The sequence below is a fragment of the Mercurialis annua genome, linkage group LG6 (assembly GCF_937616625.2).
Source record: "Mercurialis annua linkage group LG6, ddMerAnnu1.2, whole genome shotgun sequence".
Taxonomy (NCBI): Eukaryota; Viridiplantae; Streptophyta; class Magnoliopsida; order Malpighiales; family Euphorbiaceae; genus Mercurialis; species Mercurialis annua.
The window spans coordinates 8621130-8645935 of record NC_065575.1 but is presented as its reverse complement, the minus strand read 5'-3'; the positions used below and the strand labels follow the sequence as shown (position 1 = coordinate 8645935).

Below are 24806 nucleotides of genomic sequence, written 5' to 3'. Positions count from 1 at the left end.
CAATCCCAGCACCGATGAATGATCACTTTTTTTCCAGTGTGATTTTACTTGTCTTTCTTGATCATTTTTTTCCAGCACCGATGAATGATCACTCGAAAACTTCTTATACAAAGGAATTCTACAGCCACTCCCTGACTTGGATGGGAAAGTCTGCATCAGATTGCAACTGAATAGCACGAGGGATTGATTCGAGGAATTCAATGCAACACTCAGAATTTTGCATTTCGATGTCAAACCTCATAACATTCTCAAGGACGAATATTTGATCCAAAGATCGCTAATTTCAGGCTCTCTGTAAACTATGTTTCAAAAAAGTATTACAGCTGTAGAAACTGCATGAGGAACAATACAATATGCAAGTCCTGAAGTGTATAGTAAAAGTTTTGGAAGAGTTTCGCATAAGTCCTCCATATAGCTACGGAACAATGATTCTAGAAATGGACGAAAAGCAAATGAAAGTGCAAATCAGATTCACATACGATATCTAAGAATGTGCACAAGAAAATAATTTTTCAATCACTTGTACATCTTAAAAATAAAGTATTTTGAGTTATTCTCAGGAATAGTACACGAGTCTAGTACACAATTGACAAATACAAGGATGAGCTAAAACAAAATTGAGAGACCAAAACCAAGATTTAGTGACCAATTAGATCAAATGAAAATGCTAGCTAGAATTATGAAGGAAACATTATAAAGAAATAATAATATTTTTTTACCCCTAAAAGTACAAAATCCATCCCCATCACATATCCACATCAGCTATAGACATATAGTTATTATCAGCTATGCAAGAAAATCCACATATAAAATTCTCTTGTATCAATATTCGGAGACTCCAATGAGCTTTAAAACATATAACACCTTAGACACCTTCCTTACAATGGTATGTCTCGGAAATGAAATCCCAACATCTCCAGCTAATTCTCCACAAATTCCTCATTTTCTTATTGGTTTCAATTTCGTTATCCAACTGCAACATCCCGGACCAGCTCACCACCTGTGTGACAACTACTACTGCATACAGGTGTGGAACCTTGCGAGGGATCAGCTACCCTTTCTGGGGAGGAAAGATACCTGAATATTGTGGAAACCACATGTTCTATCTCATGTGCATAGGAGACATTGTTCCGGTCATTGGCATCAACAAACAATTGTTTACTCTGCTAGACATTGATCAAGATAATTATACGATGAGCATATCCCTATTCGGCTGGAATCCTTGTCCCGATAGTTACAAGAACTATCAATACTATCCTTCGGATCATCGGAACTTCGCTTATACAGATACAGTAAGAAATCTAACATTAGTATATGGATGCCCTATGCTCCCTTTCATGCGCAAGAGTAATTTCACATGTGGTGTTCATACCAGCAGTCCAAACGACTATAATTACTATGCAGATGAAGTCACTTGGGAGATGCAAAAGGAGTACTTTAAGGCTTGTAAAAGGAATGTTACTCTTCCAGTTTCTAAAGAAGCTCTTATGGAACTACTTAAGGGTACCATCAATGTGCAAGAAGCTCTGAGTCACGGTTTTAAAGTTGAATTTACTACAAACAGGCATGCTTGTACCCACTGTAAAAATTCTCTTCATGGTTATTGCGGATCTAACGTTACTAACCATAGATTTATCTGCCTTACTCTTAAAGATCATGATCAACCTGATACGGATGTACCTGTGCCAGGACCAATATCAGGTACACAAAAGAGTTTATTTTGATATACAACTGCATTATCATGTTGATCTTAGCTTGACTATACAGACTAATTATGATGCAGATCACTATAAAGAGTCGCATTCGAAGAAGTTAAAAATAGGTAATACGTTCCATTCATTCATTCTACTTTTCCCTCTTATCTATCCCCCAACTCGACTTGTTGTAGATAGGTAAAAGAAAAGAGAGAAAGAACAATAAGAGGTCCTATAACATACTTAACCAGGAACAGATATAAGATGAAGAAAAATGCTTGCCTGCACTAAGCAATGCACCAAGTTGCCAATGATAAACATACTTCCAAAAAATGCAGATATCCAAGTTATATTTGAAGATTACACTAATGAAAAAGCTACTTTTTTGAACTTGTGTAGCTTTTTCTATATCTTGATGCATTGCACCTTTGGTGTAGGCAAACATAGACTATGAAATATGAAATGAGCATGCATCAGCAACTCTTTAAGACCTTATATCAGAGATAGGTGATAACAGAGCTAGTCTGGTTATCGAACATTTAGATAAGATTTTGATTTGCGGATATTTATTTGCTTAAAGAACTCTTTTTTCCCTGAAAAATACAGGCATTGAGCTTGCAGCAGCTGTGGTGTTATCTCTATGTATCGCTACTTTCTCATTTTGCATCATCAGAAGGACGACGATATCAAATAAAATGACAAGATCCTTTTGTAAAACGATAAACCACAATGATAAGAACATCGAGATGTTGATCAGGAAGTATAAACATGTAGCTCCCCAAAGATATAGCTATTCAGATATCAAAAAAATGACAAACTCATTTAAGGTTAAACTAGGTGAGGGAGGTTATGGAAGTGTATATAAAGGGAAGCTACAAGATGATCGTCTTGTGGCAGTAAAACTTCTCAACAAATCACAAGGAATAGGGGAAGAATTCATCAATGAGGTTGCCAGTATTAGTCAGACTTGTCATGTTAACATCGTTTCTCTTATAGGATTTTGCTTTCAGGATCGCAAAAGAGCACTTGTTTATGAGTTTATGGTTAATGGTTCACTTGACAAGTGCTTACATGATGGAAACATTACAAAAGAATGCCTAGGTTGGAAAATTATGCATCAAATAGCAATCGGGATAGCTCGAGGTCTCGAGTACCTGCATCGAGGATGCCACACTAGAATATTGCACCTAGACATCAAACCTCATAATATCCTTTTGGATGAAGACTTTTGTCCAAAAATTGCAGATTTTGGGCTCTCTAAATTGTCCTCTAGGAAACAAAGCATTGTATCAATGGAGAAGGCAAGGGGAACAATCGGGTATATTGCACCTGAAGTGTATAGTAGAACATTTGGGAATGTTTCGCATAAGTCTGACGTCTATAGCTACGGAATGATGGTTTTAGAGATGGTTAGTGGAAGAAAAAATAAAAACGTCAAAGAAGATCATAGAAGAAAAACTATATTTTTTCCACATTGGATTTACGAGCGTCTCAGACTTGGAAATGACCTAGGATTGTGTTCTGTTGTGACAAATGAGGATGAAGAAATTGCGAGGAATATGGTGTTAGTAGGATTACGGTGCATTCAGACAAATCCATCAAACAGACCATCAATAGGTGAAGTTTTGGTTATGTTAGAAGTTTCCACTGAGGTATTGACAATTCCTCCACAACCCTTCCAATTTTCCCCTCAAAATTCTGATAGTAACCCTTCTCCAACTTCAGATTTATAAAAAGAAAGTATACAAATGAGAGTTCATCTTCTGCAGAGGTTAGTCAATTTTATGAATAGATAGCATGCAAATTTTCCATGTATTCTTTTTATTAGGTTTCATATTCTGTAAGTAAGCATGAGAATTGTCTTGCAAATTTAACCAAGTCTCCAAATCCAGGAAGCAATGAAAAAAAATAATGTTAACCACAACCAGCTACCAGTTAACCAAAGTTCCAGACAAGCACATACCTGTAAGCTTGGCCTAAGTGCATAAACAATTGGCTCTGCATGTTTGACACTGTGGAGATGAACTGCATCTTAAAGTGTAGCAGTTTGGCGGTGCTGCCATAATCTAATAAGCAGTTTGGCTGTGCTGCCGATGCCTTTCTCTTTTGGCTGCTCTTAAAAGAAAAGATAGCCAGTCAGATAATTTAGAGGATGTTATGAAATACAGAGTCATAGTGTTGAAATTAGAATTGATCATTGAGCAGAGTGTGTATTTTGGGTTAAAACTATCACGTATTAGTACCTATCTTGCACGGAAACGGAAAATGCTCAAAGGATAAATATAAAGTTTGGTATTTCAGAAGCATTTCCGGAAATGAAAACGAAATACTGAAACGTGCAACATAGATTAGTACTAAATTACCACTGAATTGATATGCACCATGACCTTAAACATAATTGTGATTTTGACATAACATAAGCATGCTAACAAAGTGCAGAAATTCTATCAGATGACATCTTAAACCATATTTTCAATCCTACCAAAATAATCATGCCAAACCGATGAAAACAAGCTGATAACTGTAACTATCTGAGCTCTGTTTAGCAGTAGAATGAGCCCTAGAAATCCCTTCACTAACTGAGAAAAAAAAATTAGAACTTGTTTCCAGCATATTCATTAAAGCTGAATTAATTACACTCACATGTGAATTGGCATAATAATCATCCGTGGAAATGTTTTTTCTCCGGCGACGGTCTTTCCATCGGCAGCAACAGATTGTTCTTCTCCAGTGGTAGTCCGTTTGTCAGAGGCTGCTGCTCGTAATTTTCATAGGCAACATTTGGTTCGTCGACGGAAGCAGTTGTAAGGACCTTCGGCTCGTCAGCTCCTTGATCTTTGACGGCAGCAGCTGGTTCGTCGGCGGCGGTTGGCAGGGCCGGAGAACAGTTTGTTGATTTAAATGGGCTAATTGAATTTCTTTCACAAAACTGGAAATAATAGGAAAAGGGGCAAATGTGCTCCTAATGTTTGGAGTGAGTAGCAAATATGCTCCTAACATTTAAAATAGAGCAAATAAGCCCCTAACATTTTTAGAAAGGAGTAAATAAGCAATTACGTCTTAGAAAAGGGCCAAATATGCATTTTTCTTAAACGGTGTATTAACAGTGTGTGCATGTGTAATTTTATTGACATGGCGAACATGAATCCGACTTGAGCTTTAATCAAGAAATTCTCTTTCCTTATTTGGAATATTATTTAGGCTTTCGTTAGTTAATAACGTGTGAAATCATGTTATTAATGAAGATCCATCGGATGACTTAAAGACACGTTTTTTTCTGAATGGACAAGAATAAGACAAAATTTATGAAGAGCGACGATTTGATAGTGGTGATCCGTCGCGACAACTTTACCATTTTATTATTAATTAAGCTGATACACTCGCATTATACGAAGAAAAATTAATTTTAAAATATTTTAAATTTAATATGAGATGTACATTTAAAATTAAGTATATAAATTTAATGTGATCAAATTATTAAGTTTTCCACAATTTGCATTAAATTGAATTATTTAAATTTTTAATATATATTAAATATTAAAATTTATTAATATAATATATATAAATTCAGTGATCAAATTTAAAACTCTTGTTTCATAATCTATAAATATCGACAATATATCAAAACTCTTGAAATTTTATAAATTATAAATATAAAAAAAACTTTTCAAATCACATAACCATAAAATTTATAAAATTCTACAACTTTTGATTTTAATAAATTAAATTAAACTTAATTTTATTTTTTTTTATATTTTCTAACATGTAATTTTTTTTAATCTCACAATTATATTTTTCAATTTATACAATATTATTTTAAATTTGTGTAATGTTAATAAAAATTTAAAAATATTTTGTTTCATAATCTATAAATATTGACAATATATCAAAACTCTTGAAATTTTATAAATTATAAATATAAAAAAAACTTTTCAAATCACATAACCATAAAATTTATAAAATTCTACGACTTTTGATTTTAATAAATTAAATTAAACTTAATTTTATTTTTTTTATATTTTCTAACATGTAATTTTTTTTAATCTCACAATTATATTTTTCAATTTATACAATATTATTTTAAATATGTGTAATGTTAATTAAGATGTCTTGCTAAATTATTTATTAGCCAGTGAGGCCTAACCCAAGTGATTAAGACGCTCCAGTGCATTCCTGAGATCTCGGTTTCGAGTCTCAGTAGGGCCAGTGTTTAAGGCCGAATTAAAAATGGAAGTTTAACTATGTCACGACTTATTTTCATGAAATCGCGACCGGCGCTAGGGTATGGGTATGGTTGTACCAAAACCCGTAGCTAGCCTTTGCGGATAACCAAAAATTATAATTTAAACAATGTACCTGCATAAAACCAATGCTCGGGGTAACCGAGACTTCAGCCTAGTTCTAGCAGTTTATAATATTTAACATAATTAATAAATGCTCGTACAACTACGAGTCTCTAAGATGACATATATATAATTAAATCAGAATAACTGTATAACATGCCAAAGCAAATATATCCGGTCGGACCAATCCGACAAACAACTAGAATATAATAAAGACTTCTAGTTACTACTGTGGTGTAAGAATAAAATAGTTTAATAACTTTATCAAAATAAATGGAACCTCCGAGGAAAGTAAATAAACGGAGATCAGCTGACTCTCTCAAATAATAACCCTGGCAAATTGGGAAAAACAACGGGGTCAGATATACTGTGATGAGTTTATACCACTATTTACATTTATCAAGTGGAAAACCTTTAAAACCGTTTAAAACATTTATAACAGCATTACGTTTAATAGTTGGAACCCTAATCCACAATACTACATATAACCATAATCCAATAGGCCTGCTCCCGAGAGCTGGGCTACACCGAGTTACCACCGACCACTCTTAATTCATAACCAGAGTCCCGAGAGCTGAGCTACACCGAGTTACTCTACTGGTCCTGAGAGCTATGCTCACACCGAGTTACCACCACATTTCACATACCTTATCTAGATCAATACCGGTGCGCACGCAGTCCTAATGATGCCCATTAGATAGCATGTTCCAACTAAAAGACATAATGATAAAACAGTTCGAAATATACGTACAATATATATTTATATATTAAAATAACAATTTACTTAATAAAGCGGTAAATAGTAAGTACGAACTCACTGCTTACTAATCCATGTGAAAACTCCTGGCAAGCAACCTAAACTCGGTTCGCCTCGAAAGCACGAACAGTCGACAAGTCTAAACACAAATGAATAATTATTAAAACAACCTTAACTCTATAGAGTACTAGACACCACATAGGACTAGCACAAATAACAAATTAAGGTAAGGCAATCCAAAGTAAACATCATACTCAGATAAACATCAAACGTAAACAAACCAAGCCTATTGAGTTCCCGCTTTAAAATCCAATTTGAAAAATATTATTTAAATAACATTAAATAATAAAACAATCCAATTTCCAAAACAGTGGGTTAGCCGAATTACCGATAACTACCATGCTAATCTCACATGTCGGGCGACCCAAGTCTAACCCGACCCAAATATTTTATCAAAATATAAACCAGAGTTTATAATTCCAAAAATAACTTTGATAAAATAATATATTTAAATTATAAACCATAGTTTATAATTAATTAAACAACTTTGATAGAATCAAAAATCAAAATCAAAATGGAACCTAATAGCTTAAAATTTAAGTAATCAAAGTTACAACCAATACTTCGATCAAAAAGTTACAACCAATACTTAACTAAAGTAAGTTAAGAAAGCGTTTTAAAAACTAAATTTATAATTTAGCCAATAACAAGCTAAAAATTCTCAAACGATAATTCCCTAGTAATTATCCGAATAAAAGATTATAAAATACTTTGACAATTTATAATACTCCAAAACGATATTATTTCAACATAGTAAACCGTTACCAATTAAAGTCAAATAGATATTAATAACTAGACCAAAGCCTAGTGCCCCAAATAAATCAAACTATTCATAGAATATATTTCTAATAACCCAAAGTATACAATACCAACTCCTAAGATAACTTACCACAATATAAATCAATTGATTTCTCAACAACTCAAGGTAAAACTAAGCAACATAACATAAGTCAAAATATTAATTAGACCACCCATCAATTAGGTATCCAAAGTAACTTTTAATTGATTAAAATCAGCCCTTGAATAATTTTTTTAGCCACTTAATAAGTTCTTAAAACAGCAATTTATTATGAAGAACGACCTCCATCAACACCATCTCAATTCTATTTCAAGGAATCTAACTAATCAATGAATAACCAAAAACTAGCAATCTAAGACAAACCTTAAACAAAAATTCGTAAGCCTAAAACATTATTATAACTCAGAAACCTCAACAAGTTGATTAGTTAATCAATTTCATCAACCCTACCAATCCACCCAAGGTATAAGCGACATAAACAAGACAATTACAATACAAATCAACATTTACAGATTTTAGAATCAAAGCAACATAGAAAATATAAGCCAAACCACCCAAAATAATGAATCAAAACATCAACTAACAATTTCTACAAGCCATAGCAATAGATTAGAGTTACATACCTCTTGAAATAGACTAAAAACAATCAATAGAAGGAAATCCAGAAAATATAACAATCCAAATCAGCCTATGACAACATAAAAGGAAGAACAATGAATAGGAAACATGGTTGAGTGCTAATCCAATGATTAAACAATGGGAAGGAGTGAATAAATACTTACAATTGATTAAAAAGGACTAATGAATGATAGGAGATGAAAATCAGAGAGCAACAGACGTTTTAGGGTTTTAGAATTGGGTGAAAACTGATTTAATTCGTTAAAGTCGTATTTATAGAATTTCAGCATAAACGATCGTTTAAAAATAAACGGTCGTTCAAAACGGTTTGAACTATCATTTAGCAATCGTTTACGGGATCGTTCAAAACACTGTAAGCACAAAAACAATTGTAAACGATCGTTCATGGAACACTACAACAAAAATACTCTCCAGTGACATATTTATTGTAACATTTTTAACAAACATCATTTTAAATAATAAAACACTGTTTAAATAATATTTGATAAACGACAGTAAAAATATGTAATTATTTTAATTGTTAAAGTAAAAAAAATTATTACTTTTCAACTTCATTTTGAAATTTAATTTGCATCTAACCACTTTAACATCGTGCTTGGACTAAAATCGTGCTTAGATTAACATCCAAATTAGCTCTAATTCAGAAACCGCTTTTAAAAGTCTTACTGTTCCTTCCCAATATCTGTCCCTTTCTTCTCTGGTTGCCGCTGCCGCTGCCGCTGCCGTGTTACTCTTCCGACGCTGCCATTCAACACTGTCGTCGGATAGTTAAAATCAGGTTTTTTTAACAAAACCGGATCTTCTTCTTATTTCCTTCCAAGATTCAAGTTTCATTTTAGATCAGTATCATTTTTTTATATCCTTTAGATTTTGATTTGGTTTGATTTATAGGTTTTGATGGGTGCTAGAATTGACACCGCTTGTGATAATCTTATGATTCAGGTCAGTTGTTGTATATATTTTAATTTTGTATTTGTTAAATGATAATCTTCAATTCCAAGACTAACACAGAGAACCTCCTTGATGAATTGTTGTGGTTTACTTAATCTGTTTACAGGCTCCAACATATAGTTTCTGGTTAGTAATTTGTGTTATTTCATTTGCATCAGAGATTAATTAGCCCTTTGTTTTATATTACACTATAATTTGTTATTTAGATAGTTTATATATAATACCTTATAAGAATGCGATTGTTCCGTCCTTGAAGTGTGAAACGTGTAAATTTTGCAACTGTATGCTTCATTTTGATTGTTTTTAACTACATGTCGTCTTGATAATAATTTGTGACTCTTTTCCCTCATCGTTTTGATAAAGATCCATTGTGTTCTGAGTTCAATTCTTTAACCTTACATCTAAATAATGAATATGTGAATTTATATTCTCTAGATAAAAGACATGAATCATTTCTAAAATTTATCCATTTGTTTTGTAATGCAGAAGCATGATGAGGCAGCAGCGCGCTCAGAAGCTTGCAAAAATCAACAAATAAATTGGATAGTAGCTCTCAGCTCGAAATCATCTTGAAAATGTTCTCAAATTATAAATCAAATTTAAGATTTGGGTTCTCACCCGAGCTTGTCGTTGGAAAAGAGGACATATCTCTCATCTTACCATTTTGATAAACTTGAAGTGTCTAATATAAATTAGAGGAAAAGGAAGCAGATAGATGTTTGTTGTATTACTTAATCTTTTTTTGTTAGTTTGTGTAAAGAATTAAATACTAATGAATAAAAATTAGTTTTGTTTAAATATATTTATCTTGTTAATTTATGTATTTTGTTTATTTTTTTAATATTTATGATTGAATTGTGTTAACCATGATAAATATAATAATGAATGAAGAAAAAATAATAATTAATTATCATTATAATTCATAATATTATGGAAAAATATTAAATAGTTATTGTAACATTTTATAAATATTACTATATTATGTACTATAGCAATGTTTAATATGTCACAATAAATACATTAAAATGTTACTATAAATGGCTACAAACATTTAGTTTAAATGTCACTTAAACACATAACGACACCAGCTAATGTAACACTTTAGTGACATTTGTGAAAAATGTTGGTATAAACTTTAAGTAACGTTTTTTAAGCTTTGAGTGACATTTTTTCTGTGTCACAATAAATCATTTTTGTTGTAGTGGAAGGAACGATCGTCCAAACGATCCTGAAAGTTAAAACTCAATTTTCCTTGGCCAAAAGAAGGTTTAAACACTTATAACAATGTCAAACATAAATGAAAAGATTAAGAACACTAAACCAAGGTTTCAATGAACCAAATCACCAAAAATCAACTCAAAACACCTCGGAAAGTTCATAAAAATACGAAAAAACATGGGATATTACAAACTACTAACCATTAACTACTAACGTAATTAGATTCTACCACAGTCAAAAAAAAATTATTTATTAATTTTATATAATTATAAAATATATTTATTTAGTGGGTTAAAAAATCATTTATCTAACTTACAATAAATTAAATCATCAAATTTATTAGTATTAATAAAATCTAATAATTTATTAGTATAATTTAATATAATAATTTGTTGATTAAATTTCATAACCCATAAATCCAGTGATCAAATCTTTTTAAATATATATAACGTTTAATTTAATATAATAGTTCAGTCTAGTTTTGAAAAATTATTTTTCAATCATTTGGTTGGATTCAATTCGAAATTATTTATAAAAATAAAATCGGTTAGGTTCGGTTCAGTTGAAAATTATTCTCTAAAATTTTGATTCAGATTATTTTAAAAAATATAAAAAAAAATGTTCGGTTTGATTTTTTTTTAAATGATTCTTTTAGAATTTATTTTTAAAACATTAAATGAAATTTTTCTTAAATTATAAATAATTATTATCTAAAATTATATTGAAATTAAAATTGAACATTTTGATTGTTATTTAATTAAATCTTGAATCTCAAATATGTCATTTAATTATACCAACTGAGTTATTTAAATAAATCTCAAATTTCAAATATGTAAAATACTAGACCCTTCTGTTAATATTTCATATTTTTTCCATTAAATACGAACAAAAAAGCAAAAATACACCTTATCTGAAACAACGACGTTTTATTTAAAAAAAAAATCTCCAGTTGACCGAGTCAAATCCATATTCGTCTGGGTTCATCTCAGGCGAACCCAAATGCGTCTGGGTTCACCCGTGTTGAACCCATACGAGCCTAGGTTTGACTCGGTCAACCGAAGGTTTTTTATTTAAATGAAACGTCGCCACTTAGGTAAGGGATATTTTTATCTTTTCGTTCATAATCAACGGAAATAACATGAAAAATTAACAGAAGGGTCTAGTATTTTACATAATTAAAAATGATGGATATAAGTAGAATTTTAAAATAGAGTTAAAGTATCAATTATAAAATATTTGAGGGGTACGAGAGTAGTTTGCTCCTTAAAAATATTTTGGATGAGAACAGGTTGAATGAAAAATAACTTAAATTTATATTGGACAAAAACAAACTGTATTTTTTTTAAAGTTGGATAGGATTCTGCTATCAATTGCCACCTCTATTGAGGTAGTCATACATTCTAAGCACTCACATTCATTAATTAGATGTAGCACTGAAACAGAGAAGCATTTTGCTGAATCGTAAAAGAAACACCAAAATATAGAAGTTCCCGTTGCAACATTAACATATACAATCATGATGATGAATAAAACAATATTTCATTTTAACTAACTTATATTAGTAAGACAATATCAGTGAACAAAACTTTCTGAAATCATATATGTACATCCCACCCATAATCATGCCTAGCAGATTACAAAATAATACTGACATAATTGAAACTATTTAGTGGAACAAAATTTAAAATAAATTTAACCACTAACATTAGGAGTTGTAGAACTGCTACTGTTCCATTGGATCATCACAGTATCAGGAGACAGTAGCAAAGGCCCACTCTTCAACAATCCAACAGCATCATCTTCCTCTGCTTTTTCTAAACTGTAATCTTTTGTTTGTATTTCTTTGAGTGTCAGTAACACTTCCTCCATCGACGGTCGTAACTCCTTCGCGCTTTGCAGACATTGAAACGCTAATTCGGCCACTGCGTTTATCATTTTTCGAACATCATATTCTGTTTCGTACCCGAGATTCTTGTCTACAAGTTCATCCAATGCGCCGGTTTGGATCTTGTTGATTGCCATGTTTGACAAGTTGATCTCGTGTCGATGTCTAGTAATGTCGACAGCAGGCATTGATGATATGAGTTCGATTAAGACCACTCCGAAGCTATACACATCGCTCTTATCTGTCAGTTGATAGCACTGGTGATACTCGGGATCAACATAACCGGGAGTACCTTGTGGAGCAGTTGAAATGTGGGTGACATGCATTGGAAAGAGACGAGATAATCCGAAATCTGCAACCTTAACCACAAAATTGTTGTCGAGGAGAATGTTATTGGTCTTAACGTCGCGGTGGATGATGTCTGAAGCGTGTAAATATGTTAATGCATTTGCAGTTTCGACTGCAATTTTTATTCGGGTAGACCATGGTAGTTCACCAGGCTTCGCTCTTTCTCCATGAAGATGATCAGCAACTGTGCCATTGGAAATGTACTCGTATACTAATAGAAGCTCGCGGCTGTGGCGAGAAGTGCAACCATATAATGAGACGAGATTTTGATGGCGTAGGCGAGTAAGGATGTCGACTTCATTCATGAATTGCTCAACTCTTTTGAAGTTATTCTCATACAATCGCTTGACAGCAACAGATCGCCCGTCTTTGAGGGTGCCTGAGTTGCAAGAAAACAGATTTTTCAACTTATTGCTTTCAAGTTATGTTACACAGTAACTTGTCGAGTTCAGAATTTTATTTTCATTTCTGAAAACACTGCTGAAACTTCAAACTTTTTATAATTTATAACATATTTTGTAAAAAAGTGTTGTGCATAGTGCATTCTTACCATAGTATACAGTGCCGAAGCCTCCTTCTCCAAGTTCCTTAGCAGAATCAAAATTGTTAGTTGCTGTTTCGAGTTCTTGATAGGTGAATAAATGGACCCCAAAATGGCTACCGCCTTTCTCCATATCTGATCTTGAAGAGAAGTCCGATGAATTCGTCAGCATTTGAGAGACATAAGAGGATGAAGCATAGGGTCCTTTTTTCTTGCGGCGGAGATATATGGCAAATATTACAGATGTTATGAGTATACCTCCAAACGAAGCTCCGATTGCTGAACCAAAGAAGATAGAAATTTATAAGTACTGGAATAACAAAGTTTGGTCTGAAAGAAAAGTTTTTGTCGTCGAAATGCAGAGGAGATGAAGGGAAACTCTTACCTATACCAACTTTCAACTCTATATTCTTATCAGTGCCTGCAATAGATAATTATGCAGTAACAAATGTTAGAGCTCAGACATTCAAAACCTGGAAATATTAAAGATTCTTAAGGTTTATCAACATCATAAAAGTTACATATTATAACACTTGTCAAGGAAGTAAGTAAAAGTAATCTGCTGATGCAAGAAAATTTATTGGCTATTATATGACAGAGATTGAATTTGGAAATTTTTGTGAGTGAAATGACTACTTCAAAGGGACAAATCTTTGAAGTGGTCAAGAGAAGAAAAATGTGAAGCAAATTGCAGTCTGCAGAATAAACAAACTAGAATTGGTTTTATTTCCATGGCATGGAATCATTTGACTCTGGATTGTTGACTGTCAATGTACATCATTTCTTAACCACAGCTAATTTATCATGAAAATAAAAATATATGTTGCTCTAAATTCATATTTATGATAAAGAAATATGAGGGGGTAAATTCTAAGACTCTAACCTAAGCTAAATCCGAAATTCATACTCTTAAACTAATCAAGAAAATGAAAAAATTAAATTTTTACCATCATCACAAGAAAGAAGATGAGGCTTATCCTTGCAAAAACAAACAAATTCATTATTCTCAAATCCACAACGACCACCACTTCCTTGACAAGTGCTGCAATTTTGTGCAGTCCAATTCAAGACGAAGCCCGTCTTCAGGATTTCAGTATAATTCATCGTAAACAGCTTATCATCAAAAGCAGGATCGCCGAGGGTATGCAAAGGCGCGTTAACAACGTAGTGGCATGAAGAATAATTATACAAATTCCCTAATTCTTCAACATGAAACCCAGCAAAAGAAACAAGAGATTTATTGCTAGTAGCAGCACAATCAATCGGGTACGAAGGGTACTCTTCAGGCTTGGAAGTACAGTTATACAAGAAAGAAAAGTCGATATTACCGGAGCTAATATTAAACGGAGTTCGATCAAGTGTCACATTATGCAGAGGAGCAGGACATGTATTCTGTTCGTCATAAACAGATGCCGTGGCTACCAAGAAAGACTGATTCGGATAAAATATGTCTTTGATGATATAATCTTCGTACGAGATTTTAAGTACCGGGTGGTGATCATCATTGCAAGTGATATCGAAATTCGGGTAGCCACAGAAGGATTCTTGAACGTGAGGCAAGCGAAAAGGGTAGCTTATGAGAGGACCTTGGCCACAGGATTTTGGTTCACAAGCTTGGAATTTTTGATCTAATGATGAAGAATAGTTTGGTGAATATGTGAAGAAGAGAAGAGTGAGATAGATGAGAATATGCATTGGTGTAAGCTCCATTTGGAGAGGAGAAGCATTTGGAGGAAATTGGAAAGTTATTGTGTTTTATTTTTCTGAATTTGGTTTAATAATAGTTGGAGTTTGAAAAATGAGGACAAAAGTCAAAATCTATTGGTTTGCAAGACAAGCAAAGGTAGTGTGCTCAACAACCTTGGATTTTATATGTAATTATTAAAATAGAAAAGAAATCGTTTTCAACCTTTCACACTAGGGTTGTACAAAATTCGAACCAAACCGAATAGATAAATCGAAGCAATAATCTCAGTACGCTTTGATATTATATAATAAAAAATGTTTTTTTCAGTTCAATTTGTAAGTAAGAACTTCAGTTAAATTGTGGTACAATTTGGTTCGGTTTAAAACGATTGCATACTCCTATTTCAGACTAAATTAGATTCGGTTTAAAGCGGTTGCATACTCCTATTTCAGACTAGATTAGATTCGGTTTAAAGCGGTTGCATACTCCTATTTCGGACTAGATTGAATTTGGTTTAAAGCGGTTGCATGCTCCTATTTCGGACTAGATTGAATTTGGTTTAAAGCGGTTGCATACTCCTATTTCAGACTTGGTTGAACACCCAATTAATATGAAAAAAAAATATTACTTTTTTTAGAGATTTGATTGAAGCATGTTTTTATATGAGGGGACTGTTGGACCACTTAGACATTCAATTTTCATGCTTAGATTTTGCCTCTAATTATGACAGTCCATATCCACCATTACCATTTAATTTTGTGGCTCTAGTTTTTTTGTTTTCTGGTTAGTAGCCAAACTGAACACCCCTCAAACAAAGTGTTAGGCTAAAATAGGCGAAGAAAAATTGAGGCAAAACAGACAAAATAAAATGAAATTTCAGTTTGGTGTTAAATTTTATTTCAAAATCAGTTAAAATTTTAGTACAATAATCCACAACTTCGTAAAATACTAATGTTATAAGAAGCATTTTCTACACATAGTTCAATTCACTCTTTAATCAAAAATCAGAATTAAAATAAAATACATTATAAGGTTAATGATTGATTTGATTAAACAAATTGAAGAAAATAACCTATTTGTTAGAATTTTAAAATTGGGGAAAATGCTGGAGTAATGAAGAAATTGGGGAAGTTAGGTGATGACAATTTGGGAAATTTAACAGCTAAGAGTAGATATTGAAAGAGTCTCTGGGTACAGCATTTTTTTTTTTTAAGAGGAAGACTTGTTTGAGAGTGGACGACTTGGTGTTGTTGAACCGAAAGTGTAGAAAAATAAAATTTTGTTTTTGCCAATTTTATTATATATTATTTCTTCGATTTTTCTTATATAATTAATCATCAAAGAAGATATTACCTTTAATAGCAAAGAAAGTAGCAGGCATGCAACAAAAATGACATCTCTTATGTGAAATATATTAAAACTGTTATCAACTCAATGAGAATTTTTTAATTAGATCCGGTTCATGTTTTGTTCATAGATTTATCCAATCAAATATGTTATTTACAAAACCAAACAAATCAAATGTAACTCAAATAATATAATTCCGGAAAAAATTCTCTTAGACTGTGATGCAATATTAAAAAAAGGGTTAATATCAAAAGAAAAATCACGAAATTTACACGTTTTCTCATTTTAATCACGCAGTTTAAAATTTCTCATTTTCATGCACGAACTACCACTTTTTCCCAAATTCATGCATGACGCTGAGGTGGCAATCATTCATTGGTGTAAAATAACCTCCACCTCAGCGAATTACACCAATGGAGTCGTGACACCTCAGCACCGTGCATGAATTTGAGAAAAAGTGGTAGTTCGTCTATGAAAATGAGAAAATTTAAACTACATGATTAAAATGAGAAAACGTGTAAAGTTGGTGAATTTTTATGACATTAATCTTTAAAAAAATGTAACAGAATTAGAACAAAATGTGACATCTCTTACATCCTTAAACATGAAAATTGAAAAAATTAAACTTATAAAATTGTACTTTTATATGTTATTTTATGTACAAATATATAATTTTTATATACTTTTGGCTTAATGAGCAGACAAATCGAAAGGTTTAGCGAGTATCTCAATTTTTCCCAAACTTTTATATTTATCGATGGTAGCTTATCTCAATTTATTTGTCTTAATAGTATCCATATTCTTTTAAACGTTTGAATTTATTTCGCTTTAGGGAAAAATGAAATAAACCAAAATATGCTAAACTTTTAATCATTAGGCATGTACTTTTTATGTATTCTGTTTATTTTTTTATCTTTTGTAAATAGTTAATTTTTGTGAAAAAATAGAAGTTGTGTTAATTTACTTTATAAAATATATAATGATTGTTTAAATAATTGCAGAAATATATATAAAGATTATAAATTTAATATATTCTTTTATAAAAAATTCAAAAAAAGTAAGATATCTTTTTTTGAAAAAATAACCTAGAAAATTCAATCTTTTTTAAAAAGGGTAGCTTGATTAAAAATATTTGAATCAAATGGGTTTTGACATCTCTATTTGGGATTGCAATCTGCTGTGAGCCCAAGCCTGGGTCTCAATTGAGAACAAAATTGGACACAGGAGCCTATGACTAGGAAATTAAGGTTGCAATAACAAATACGCAAACGCAAATTCGAAGATAATAATTGGAAAAGAGCATTGACAGGTTCAAACTTCAGAGTTCACGCGTAGAATTAGAAAGAGAAGCAAACAAAGAATGTTTTTTCATTTACTAAGTCAACAATTATATTTCCAGGACTATTCTACATTCTTTATTGTCCTACACCATAATCTAGCCAATGGCCTTACCACTAAAAGCTTAAGATTAGCTCCGGCTCCGACCGGCATTCGATTGACTTTACAATGAATTTAGAGTTGGAAAAAGTTAAGTCCGGATTATCGAGAGGTCAGAAGCGGACTAGAGAATAAGTTTCGGAGTGAAACAAAATCTTTAGGAATTAAATTTATCATCACTCTATGCACGCATTATATCACACATAATTATAATTAATTACGCAAAAAACAGGTTAATATAGATCAGAGGCTAAAGGCTAGTTAACTAATTAAGAAGAAGAACGGCATACCGTTTTTACGGGGACACGAAGACTCGTAGGGGTGATCAGGGCAAAGGCAAGTGAAATTGGAGGTAGTCGTATTAGTACCGCATCTTCCTCCACTGTCATGGCATCCTCGGCAATTTTGATGATACTCGTAAATCACCTCGAACCCTCGTCTCAATACTCTGCTTAAAGCATCCACTCCATTCAAAATTTCTTTGAGCGCATCCATCGGAATCGGAACATTTACTCTGTGCTCGCACTGCGGTCGTTCGATTTTCAACTCTCTCAGTTTCTCATCGGTCGCGTAGAACGCATTGGGTCTCTGATTGTTTGGAGAATAGCATGGCAATATGATCTCCGGGAAGCTCGAGGGCAGGTGGGCGCAGTTATAAAATAAACTAATATTTGGAAATGGTTGAGTGAAATTGAAGAGAGCTTGATCCAGGGTTGTGTTTGCGAAGTCTCCAGGACATATATTTTCCCAGTAGTCCTCTCTGGCTATTGTCATCAAACTCTTTTCTTGTTTTACAGAAACAACGCGAAATTCTTCATTTTTTATGGTAATTATGGGCTGCTGACCTGCGATGCAAGTAAGCTTGTAGCCTGGATGACCGCATAGTTCGGAACGATCGTCGCTCCAAAATGGGTAAAAAAGATTCATGAAGGTTCCGCAGCTAAAAGGAGTGCCGCACTCTCTGTAATTCTCATCTTCTTCTTGAGAATAAGATATAATTGGAAACAAAAATATCAAGAGAAAGAAGAGCGTGGTGGTGGTGATGATGATGGAATTCACTTGAGATTGCAGAAATTGGACTTTCATTTCTTTATTTCTTTCTCCAATTAAGTAGAATTGGTAAGAGCGAGCAGATTTTTGATCGGAGATGACGAGAATTGTTAAATGAAATATATATTTTATTGCAAGTAATGAAAGGGATAGAAAAGCTACGGCTAATTCTGAAGCAGAAATGATTATTATTTTGTATGTTTATATATTATAGTAGAGATCACATTTGACCAAGACTTTATTTTGAGTACAATCTAAAGAAAATTATTTGGCAGGCGATTAGTGTAAAACCCCATATGCCCAAATTTCCATTTACATTGCTTAGCAAAAAAAAGTTGTAGTTTCTACCCAAAGTTTGACCACAATGAAGCTACAAAGAAGTTGCTTTTGTATGTGTCATGTTAGAAATGTTATAAATTCTATATTATTTTAAATTTGTTTTACAGACTTTAATTTGGCTATGTTGATTAAGATAATTAAAATTTCTAATGATACTTTTATTTTCTTTATAGTCATATAACTATTCTTTTATATGTGTAAGATATACATTTATATGAACTAAATTGTTCACCTACAATTGTCAATCATCTTCTCAATATGATTTTTATTAATTAATAATTATAACTCAATTACGTCATGTGTCTCACAACAAATAAATATTTCAAAGTAATAAATTACGAATTTAGTTCATTTAAATATTTCTTCATATTTAGGGACTACTAGGATATATGTTATATCTTAACTTGATTTGATTTTTTTTTTGTGAGTGATTAGTCTCAGGAAGTATTTTTAGAGCATATTTACATATTATTTCATTGGACTGTTTCGCCATCGATTCTCTATTAGGTTTTTTCTCCAATAGGTTAATTGTTAGATATATGTTATGTTAAATAAATCTTAATTTGAGTGAATGTCAAAGTTGACATCTCTAAAATACACTTGAAGAACTTAGGCACTGGCTCCCTACCAGTTCATTTGCCTATAAGCGTAGGCAAATTGCCCAATTTCTTATATCTTTTATAGTGCATGATAATCTCTATTTTTATCAAATGTTAATTATTTTTAAATCATTACACATCAATTTTTGCTGTGTAAAAATAGTTGTAGATGTCATTCTATATCACAGGGTTTTTAAAAAAAATCGTCAAACCGATATAATAACTAATTTCCAGTTCAACTGTCAATATAATCAATTGAGTTAAATTTTTAAAGGAAATGTAAACATTAGGGCTTTGTTTGGAAGAGAAGGTAGTAAAGTAAATTACATGTTTTTAAAGTAAAGTAAAGTAACGTAAGGGATGGTAAAGAAAAGTAAGGGTTGTGTTTAACTCTTCCATGTTTGAAAAAATAATAAAGTAAATAAAAGATTTATAAAAAAAATCAGTCAAAAATAATCCAACACTCCAATTTGGAGGGGGAAATTCTTAGGCAGACTCAGTCCACCACGTCATCCGTGGATTACGCTTATCACATAATGACACGTCATTAAAATGATGGCAATCTTGTAATATTACTATTCAAAAGTGTAAATAAGTAATAAACGAATTTGCAAGATTGCCATCATTTTAATGACGTGTCATTATATGATAGGTTAGTCTACGGATGACGTGCTGGACTGCGTCTACCTAAGAATCTCTCTTTGGGGGTTGGCATATGAGGGTTGAAGAAGGCTGGAAAATATTTTTCAACCCCTCCAAATCTTTAAAAGAATTTCCCAAATAAGGATTAAAATTTTCCAACCTCTGTCAATCTTTACTAACCCTCCTCAACCCTCAATCCAAACATAGTGTAGACCTAATTTGGATGGTTTATGGCCTAACGGCTGATTTAACAGGTTTAATTGCAGGTTTAACCTGTTTGATCTATGGTTTAACCGTCGGTTGAATTCAGTTTTTTACTTAGACCGAATTTCTACACTTTAAACTTAGTTGGATAGAATAGTTGGTCAGATTTTAATTCAACCGGTTAAATTGGTCGGTGTAGTTCGGCCCCCTTCTTTAATCACTGCTATAATCATACTAAGGAGCACCCACTATTACCCGTAATGGATAACTCAGTTTAAATCACTGTTTGAATTTTTATATTATAATGATTTACATAATATTTTGAAGTTAATTGTTACAAGTCATATTAAAATGGAAAGTTTTTGGAGGTAAACTATTGAATTAGTCTTTCAAAATTTGGTTCACATCATTCAAATGATTAAAGATTGTGGTAGTAGGAGTTTTTTTGAAAATCACTCAAGAAATGAAAATTATTGCAAAAATACAAAGTGACTTTTTATATTGAAAAAAATACACATTTGACCATATAAAGTTGTAAAAATATTTGAAACAGTGAAAATACTTAACCATAAGTTAAACCAACCCAATATAACCACCGACCACATCTGGCCAGCCACTGCCGCCTCCAGCAACCACCGCCACCTCTGGCCAGCCACCACCGCTTTTGTCCAGCCACTTTCAGCTGGCCATCGCGGCCTCCGACCACCACCCCTACTTCCAACCATCACCCCCAACTCCGGCCACCATTGTTGACTTCGACCACCACCTCTACCGACGGTCACTAGAGAAAATTGCGGGTTAAAGTCGGCCACTACTGCCTACTACCCCTATTAACGATCCCAAGCGGAAACCACTGGTCACCACCTCTGGCCTTTAGCCACCGCCGACCACCGTTGCACACCTCCAGCAACCACCCCCGCCCCGAACAGAAATCGCTGACCACCGTCGACCACTGCTCTTCCTCCGCCAGCCACCACCCCACCGACGGTCCTCGACAAAAACTGTCGGCCATCCCCCATTGACGGTCATTCGGTCTCCGGCAGAAACCGTCAGCCACCACCGGCCGCTATCGTAGAAGCTAAATCCTAAAAACGATAACCCTAAACTCTAAAAACCAAACCTTAAAGAACAAAGAGTCAACGCGCCTCCTGAACTTGTGACATAAGGTCATTACACCCAGTTTTAACTTGTTTGAGCAACTAACCCCAAAATTCTTCATTTTTGGGTCAAATACTCCCATAATTTAAAGCTAACCCAAATCTAAGTAAGTACTTTTGCAAATATTTTCACTTAAATTAATTTTTATTTTTGCAAATACTTTTAGTCAAACAAGTATTGTTTTTAAAAAAATTAGTCAATTAAGTATTTTTATAATTATTTTCATTTTTCAAATGTAGAGCGTAATTTTCTAAAAAAACACAGACTAAATGTTCATAGGATCGGACAATATTTCTATTGATTGTTAAATAACCATTTCGGCTCCATCGTTGTTAAATAAACATTTCGAATGTCTTTTGATTTAAATTGTCATTTATCCATGTCATTTTTAGTTTTCACGTTTTTGTATTTCAATTTTCGTGTTCATGGAATGTAACTCTTTAATTCGATTTCAATTAATAATGCATCTTGGTTGGATCAGTCTATCCTAACAAGAAACTTAAGGTACCAGACAGTATTACTTCTAATTCTTCAAACACTAAAATTAGTACTAATATTCAAAAGATTAAATACACACATACCTGAACCATTTTCACCAGACGGTATCGCTGCCGGATCCATCGGCGGCAGGGGACTCGGACATGTCCGGTCGTAAGGCCGATCATGACAGAAACAACTGAATCCATTAATAGTCAAGTTATACCCGCATCTCCCATTCGACATTAAACATTCTTTGCACTTGACTTGATCACTAATCCACCAAATCTCAAATCCTTCAGTTAAAACTTGGCTAACTGTCATTTTCGCTTGCGAAATTAATCCCTCAACTGCTCTCTCCAGAACCGGAATCGAAACACTAACATTACAACCAATCGCAAACTCACTAGTACTAATCGACGGCCATGTCAAGTACCCTTTTCGACGAACATTGTTTACGTTGCAATCGAATTCGTAAGGAACCTGTGATTCTGATGAGAAGTCACAATTGTATAACAGAGTGGCATTTTCGTCATTTGAAGTATACCTGAAGAGAGTAACATCCAAGGTGGTGTTTAAGTGTTGACCTGTAGGACAAATATTATCCGTTAGATCGAGTCTGGCGATCCTGAGGATTTGACGATCAGGATCGATTTCGATGATGTTATACTTCAAGGACAGGATCTGTAATGTTGCTGAGCCTTTATTACAGTCAATTCTGAAACCTGGTAATCCACAGTACTCAGGTTGGGCATTTCCCCAAAAAGGGTAGCTGAAATTTGTTGTGTTACCACAGCTAAAAGGGGCACAATTGGAATAGTATAGTTCTTCATTGTCACTGTAGGCATATTTTGAATGGAATGAGAGTGAGAGGAGAGTGAACAGAAGGGAGAGAAATTGAGATTTGAGAGGAGATGGTTTCATTACAGAAATTGATTAGAGGGATGAATTTGTCAAATTATTGGTTAAAGAGATGGATAATTAAAGAATTAAAGAATAGTTAAACTAATGTTGTGAAGTGTCAACTATAAATCAAGTGTTCTGTAAAACTAAATTTTGACTAATGAGACTAATATATTTATTGTTTGCGTGTCTGATTGTTGAATCATAGAATATACATATGGATTAAATAATAACAAAGGATTAATTCAACCCTTCAATTTCGAACGAAATATCGAAAAGTCATTTTTAAAAACATTGATAAAAAAATTGAATGCCTTCCATCTCGTATCATTTTCACCCATCTGCAGGAGAGTATATTTCACGTACAAAAAAAGAGACTCACTAATAAATTAATTTTTTGAGAGGAAAATATCACTTTATTGATCAAATCGAAATGATTATAAATTCATTCACCGGAAAAAAGACATTTTCATTTAGTTAATGCATAGTAACTTTTCCGTGTTGAGGTGAAAAGTACAAATATTTTTATTTTTTTAGGTAAATACCTAAATTTTTCTTTTAAAAATTCTATATGAATTGTTTCCTTGAGCTTCATATGGTATTTACTCTTGATTTCTACAATAAATCTTAAAATATACAATCTGATGTTTTGCGCTTTTCGAGATTGTTCGATAGTTTTTCGTTTAGAAGGTTATCACAACAAGCGTGTCGTTAGAATTTGGATATTTCTATAGCTATCATCTTGCTGTATTTTTTAGATTTATAAATTTTATGTCATTTAACTAAATTTAGTTTTAGATCTAGATTTGTGATGTTCTTTTTAACTCACACATTTAGTTGTCAGATAGGTTGATTTATTGTAATTATCTAACTCGTTTTTTTGGCTAGACCTGAGACTCTTGTCATCGATTTATTATCTATAGATGAAACCATCTTGTGGCAATAAAAAATAATCGATAAAATAGATTTTCAAACAATACAATTTAACTCTACTTGTGTAAATCTACAAATTAAAAAATTGTGACTGTTAACATCATAACCTCAAACCTGTTTTTATTTTGAGGGGAATCACTATTTCAAAATTCCATGAAAAATAAAATATTTGTTCAATACTTTTTATTCAAGACTTTCAATATTCGGAAATTATTCTGGTTTTCAATTAATTCAAAATCGAATTGAATAGTCTATAAAGTAATAAAATTTGTAAATGACTATGCTTTTTTATTCATAAATCTGGAAGTGTCAATTGCTACGAGTATAAAGTATTAACAGATGTGTCAAATTGCTATTACTTGTTTAAATTAGCTTGGTTGTTGTCATAGTACGAGAAGACTTTTTGGCTATTAAAATTCATGTTACCTTCGTACAGGTAACAAAATGCAGTCATTAGATGCCCGGAAGGAACTAAATTTGACATTTTAAATTGAGACTCTAATTTTTAATTTTCATTTTACTTATCAACTTGCTAGTTGACTTTTTTTTACTAGAAACAAGAGAAAACCTCAAAAAAAAAAAAACCCATCAAGCAAGCTTTAAGGAGACTAAATCATATGGCATTCTCAATCGCAGTACTGACAACAGCAAGAATAAAATGGTTTAATTATAGTGCAAAAAAAAACTAATTTTTTCAACTTTTTACAACTATATCTAAAATTTTCAAAATTTATAAATCTATTATAACTAAGCAATTTCATAGAAATTGTATTTAATTTTTTTCAATCAATTTAT

The 24806-nt window shown here is 32.6% G+C and overlaps 2 protein-coding genes and 2 long non-coding RNA genes across 6 annotated transcripts; 2 read left to right on the top strand and 2 right to left on the bottom strand.

The window, feature by feature from the left end:
• Nucleotides 1-529: 529 nt before the first annotated feature.
• Nucleotides 530-4426, bottom strand: LOC126687108 (uncharacterized). The gene is made up of 3 exons (XR_007644045.2): nt 4338-4426; nt 3658-3809; nt 530-1680 (listed from the first exon to the last, which is right to left on the bottom strand). It is a non-coding gene; the product is annotated as an uncharacterized LOC126687108 (long non-coding RNA).
• Nucleotides 900-4576, top strand: LOC126687104 (LEAF RUST 10 DISEASE-RESISTANCE LOCUS RECEPTOR-LIKE PROTEIN KINASE-like 2.4). The gene is made up of 3 exons (XM_050381481.2): nt 900-1701; nt 1784-1822; nt 2301-4576. The coding sequence occupies exons 1-3, from the start codon at nt 900-902 to the stop codon at nt 3425-3427; spliced, it is 1968 nt and encodes a 655-aa protein (XP_050237438.1). The 3' UTR covers nt 3428-4576.
• Nucleotides 4577-8869: 4293 nt separating this feature from the next.
• Nucleotides 8870-9950, top strand: LOC126653936 (uncharacterized). Its single transcript, XR_007632374.2, has 3 exons — nt 8870-9070; nt 9184-9234; nt 9730-9950. It is a non-coding gene; the product is annotated as an uncharacterized LOC126653936 (long non-coding RNA).
• Nucleotides 9951-11981: 2031 nt separating this feature from the next.
• On the bottom strand, nt 11982-23117 carry LOC126687120 (LEAF RUST 10 DISEASE-RESISTANCE LOCUS RECEPTOR-LIKE PROTEIN KINASE-like 1.2). Of its 3 annotated transcripts, none has more exons than XM_050381502.2 (4): nt 22280-23117; nt 13621-13656; nt 13245-13514; nt 11982-13073 (listed from the first exon to the last, which is right to left on the bottom strand). In XM_050381502.2, exons 1-4 carry the CDS (start codon nt 23097-23099, stop codon nt 12154-12156), a joined length of 2046 nt encoding a protein of 681 aa, XP_050237459.1. In that variant the 5' UTR covers nt 23100-23117; the 3' UTR covers nt 11982-12153. The 3 variants fall into 3 exon arrangements, with proteins under 3 accessions (XP_050237459.1, XP_050237461.1, XP_050237460.1); XM_050381504.2 differs by lacking the exon at nt 22280-23117 and adding an exon at nt 17997-18953; XM_050381503.2 differs by lacking the exon at nt 22280-23117 and adding an exon at nt 14183-15092.
• Between the last annotated feature and the right edge of the window lie 1689 nt (nt 23118-24806).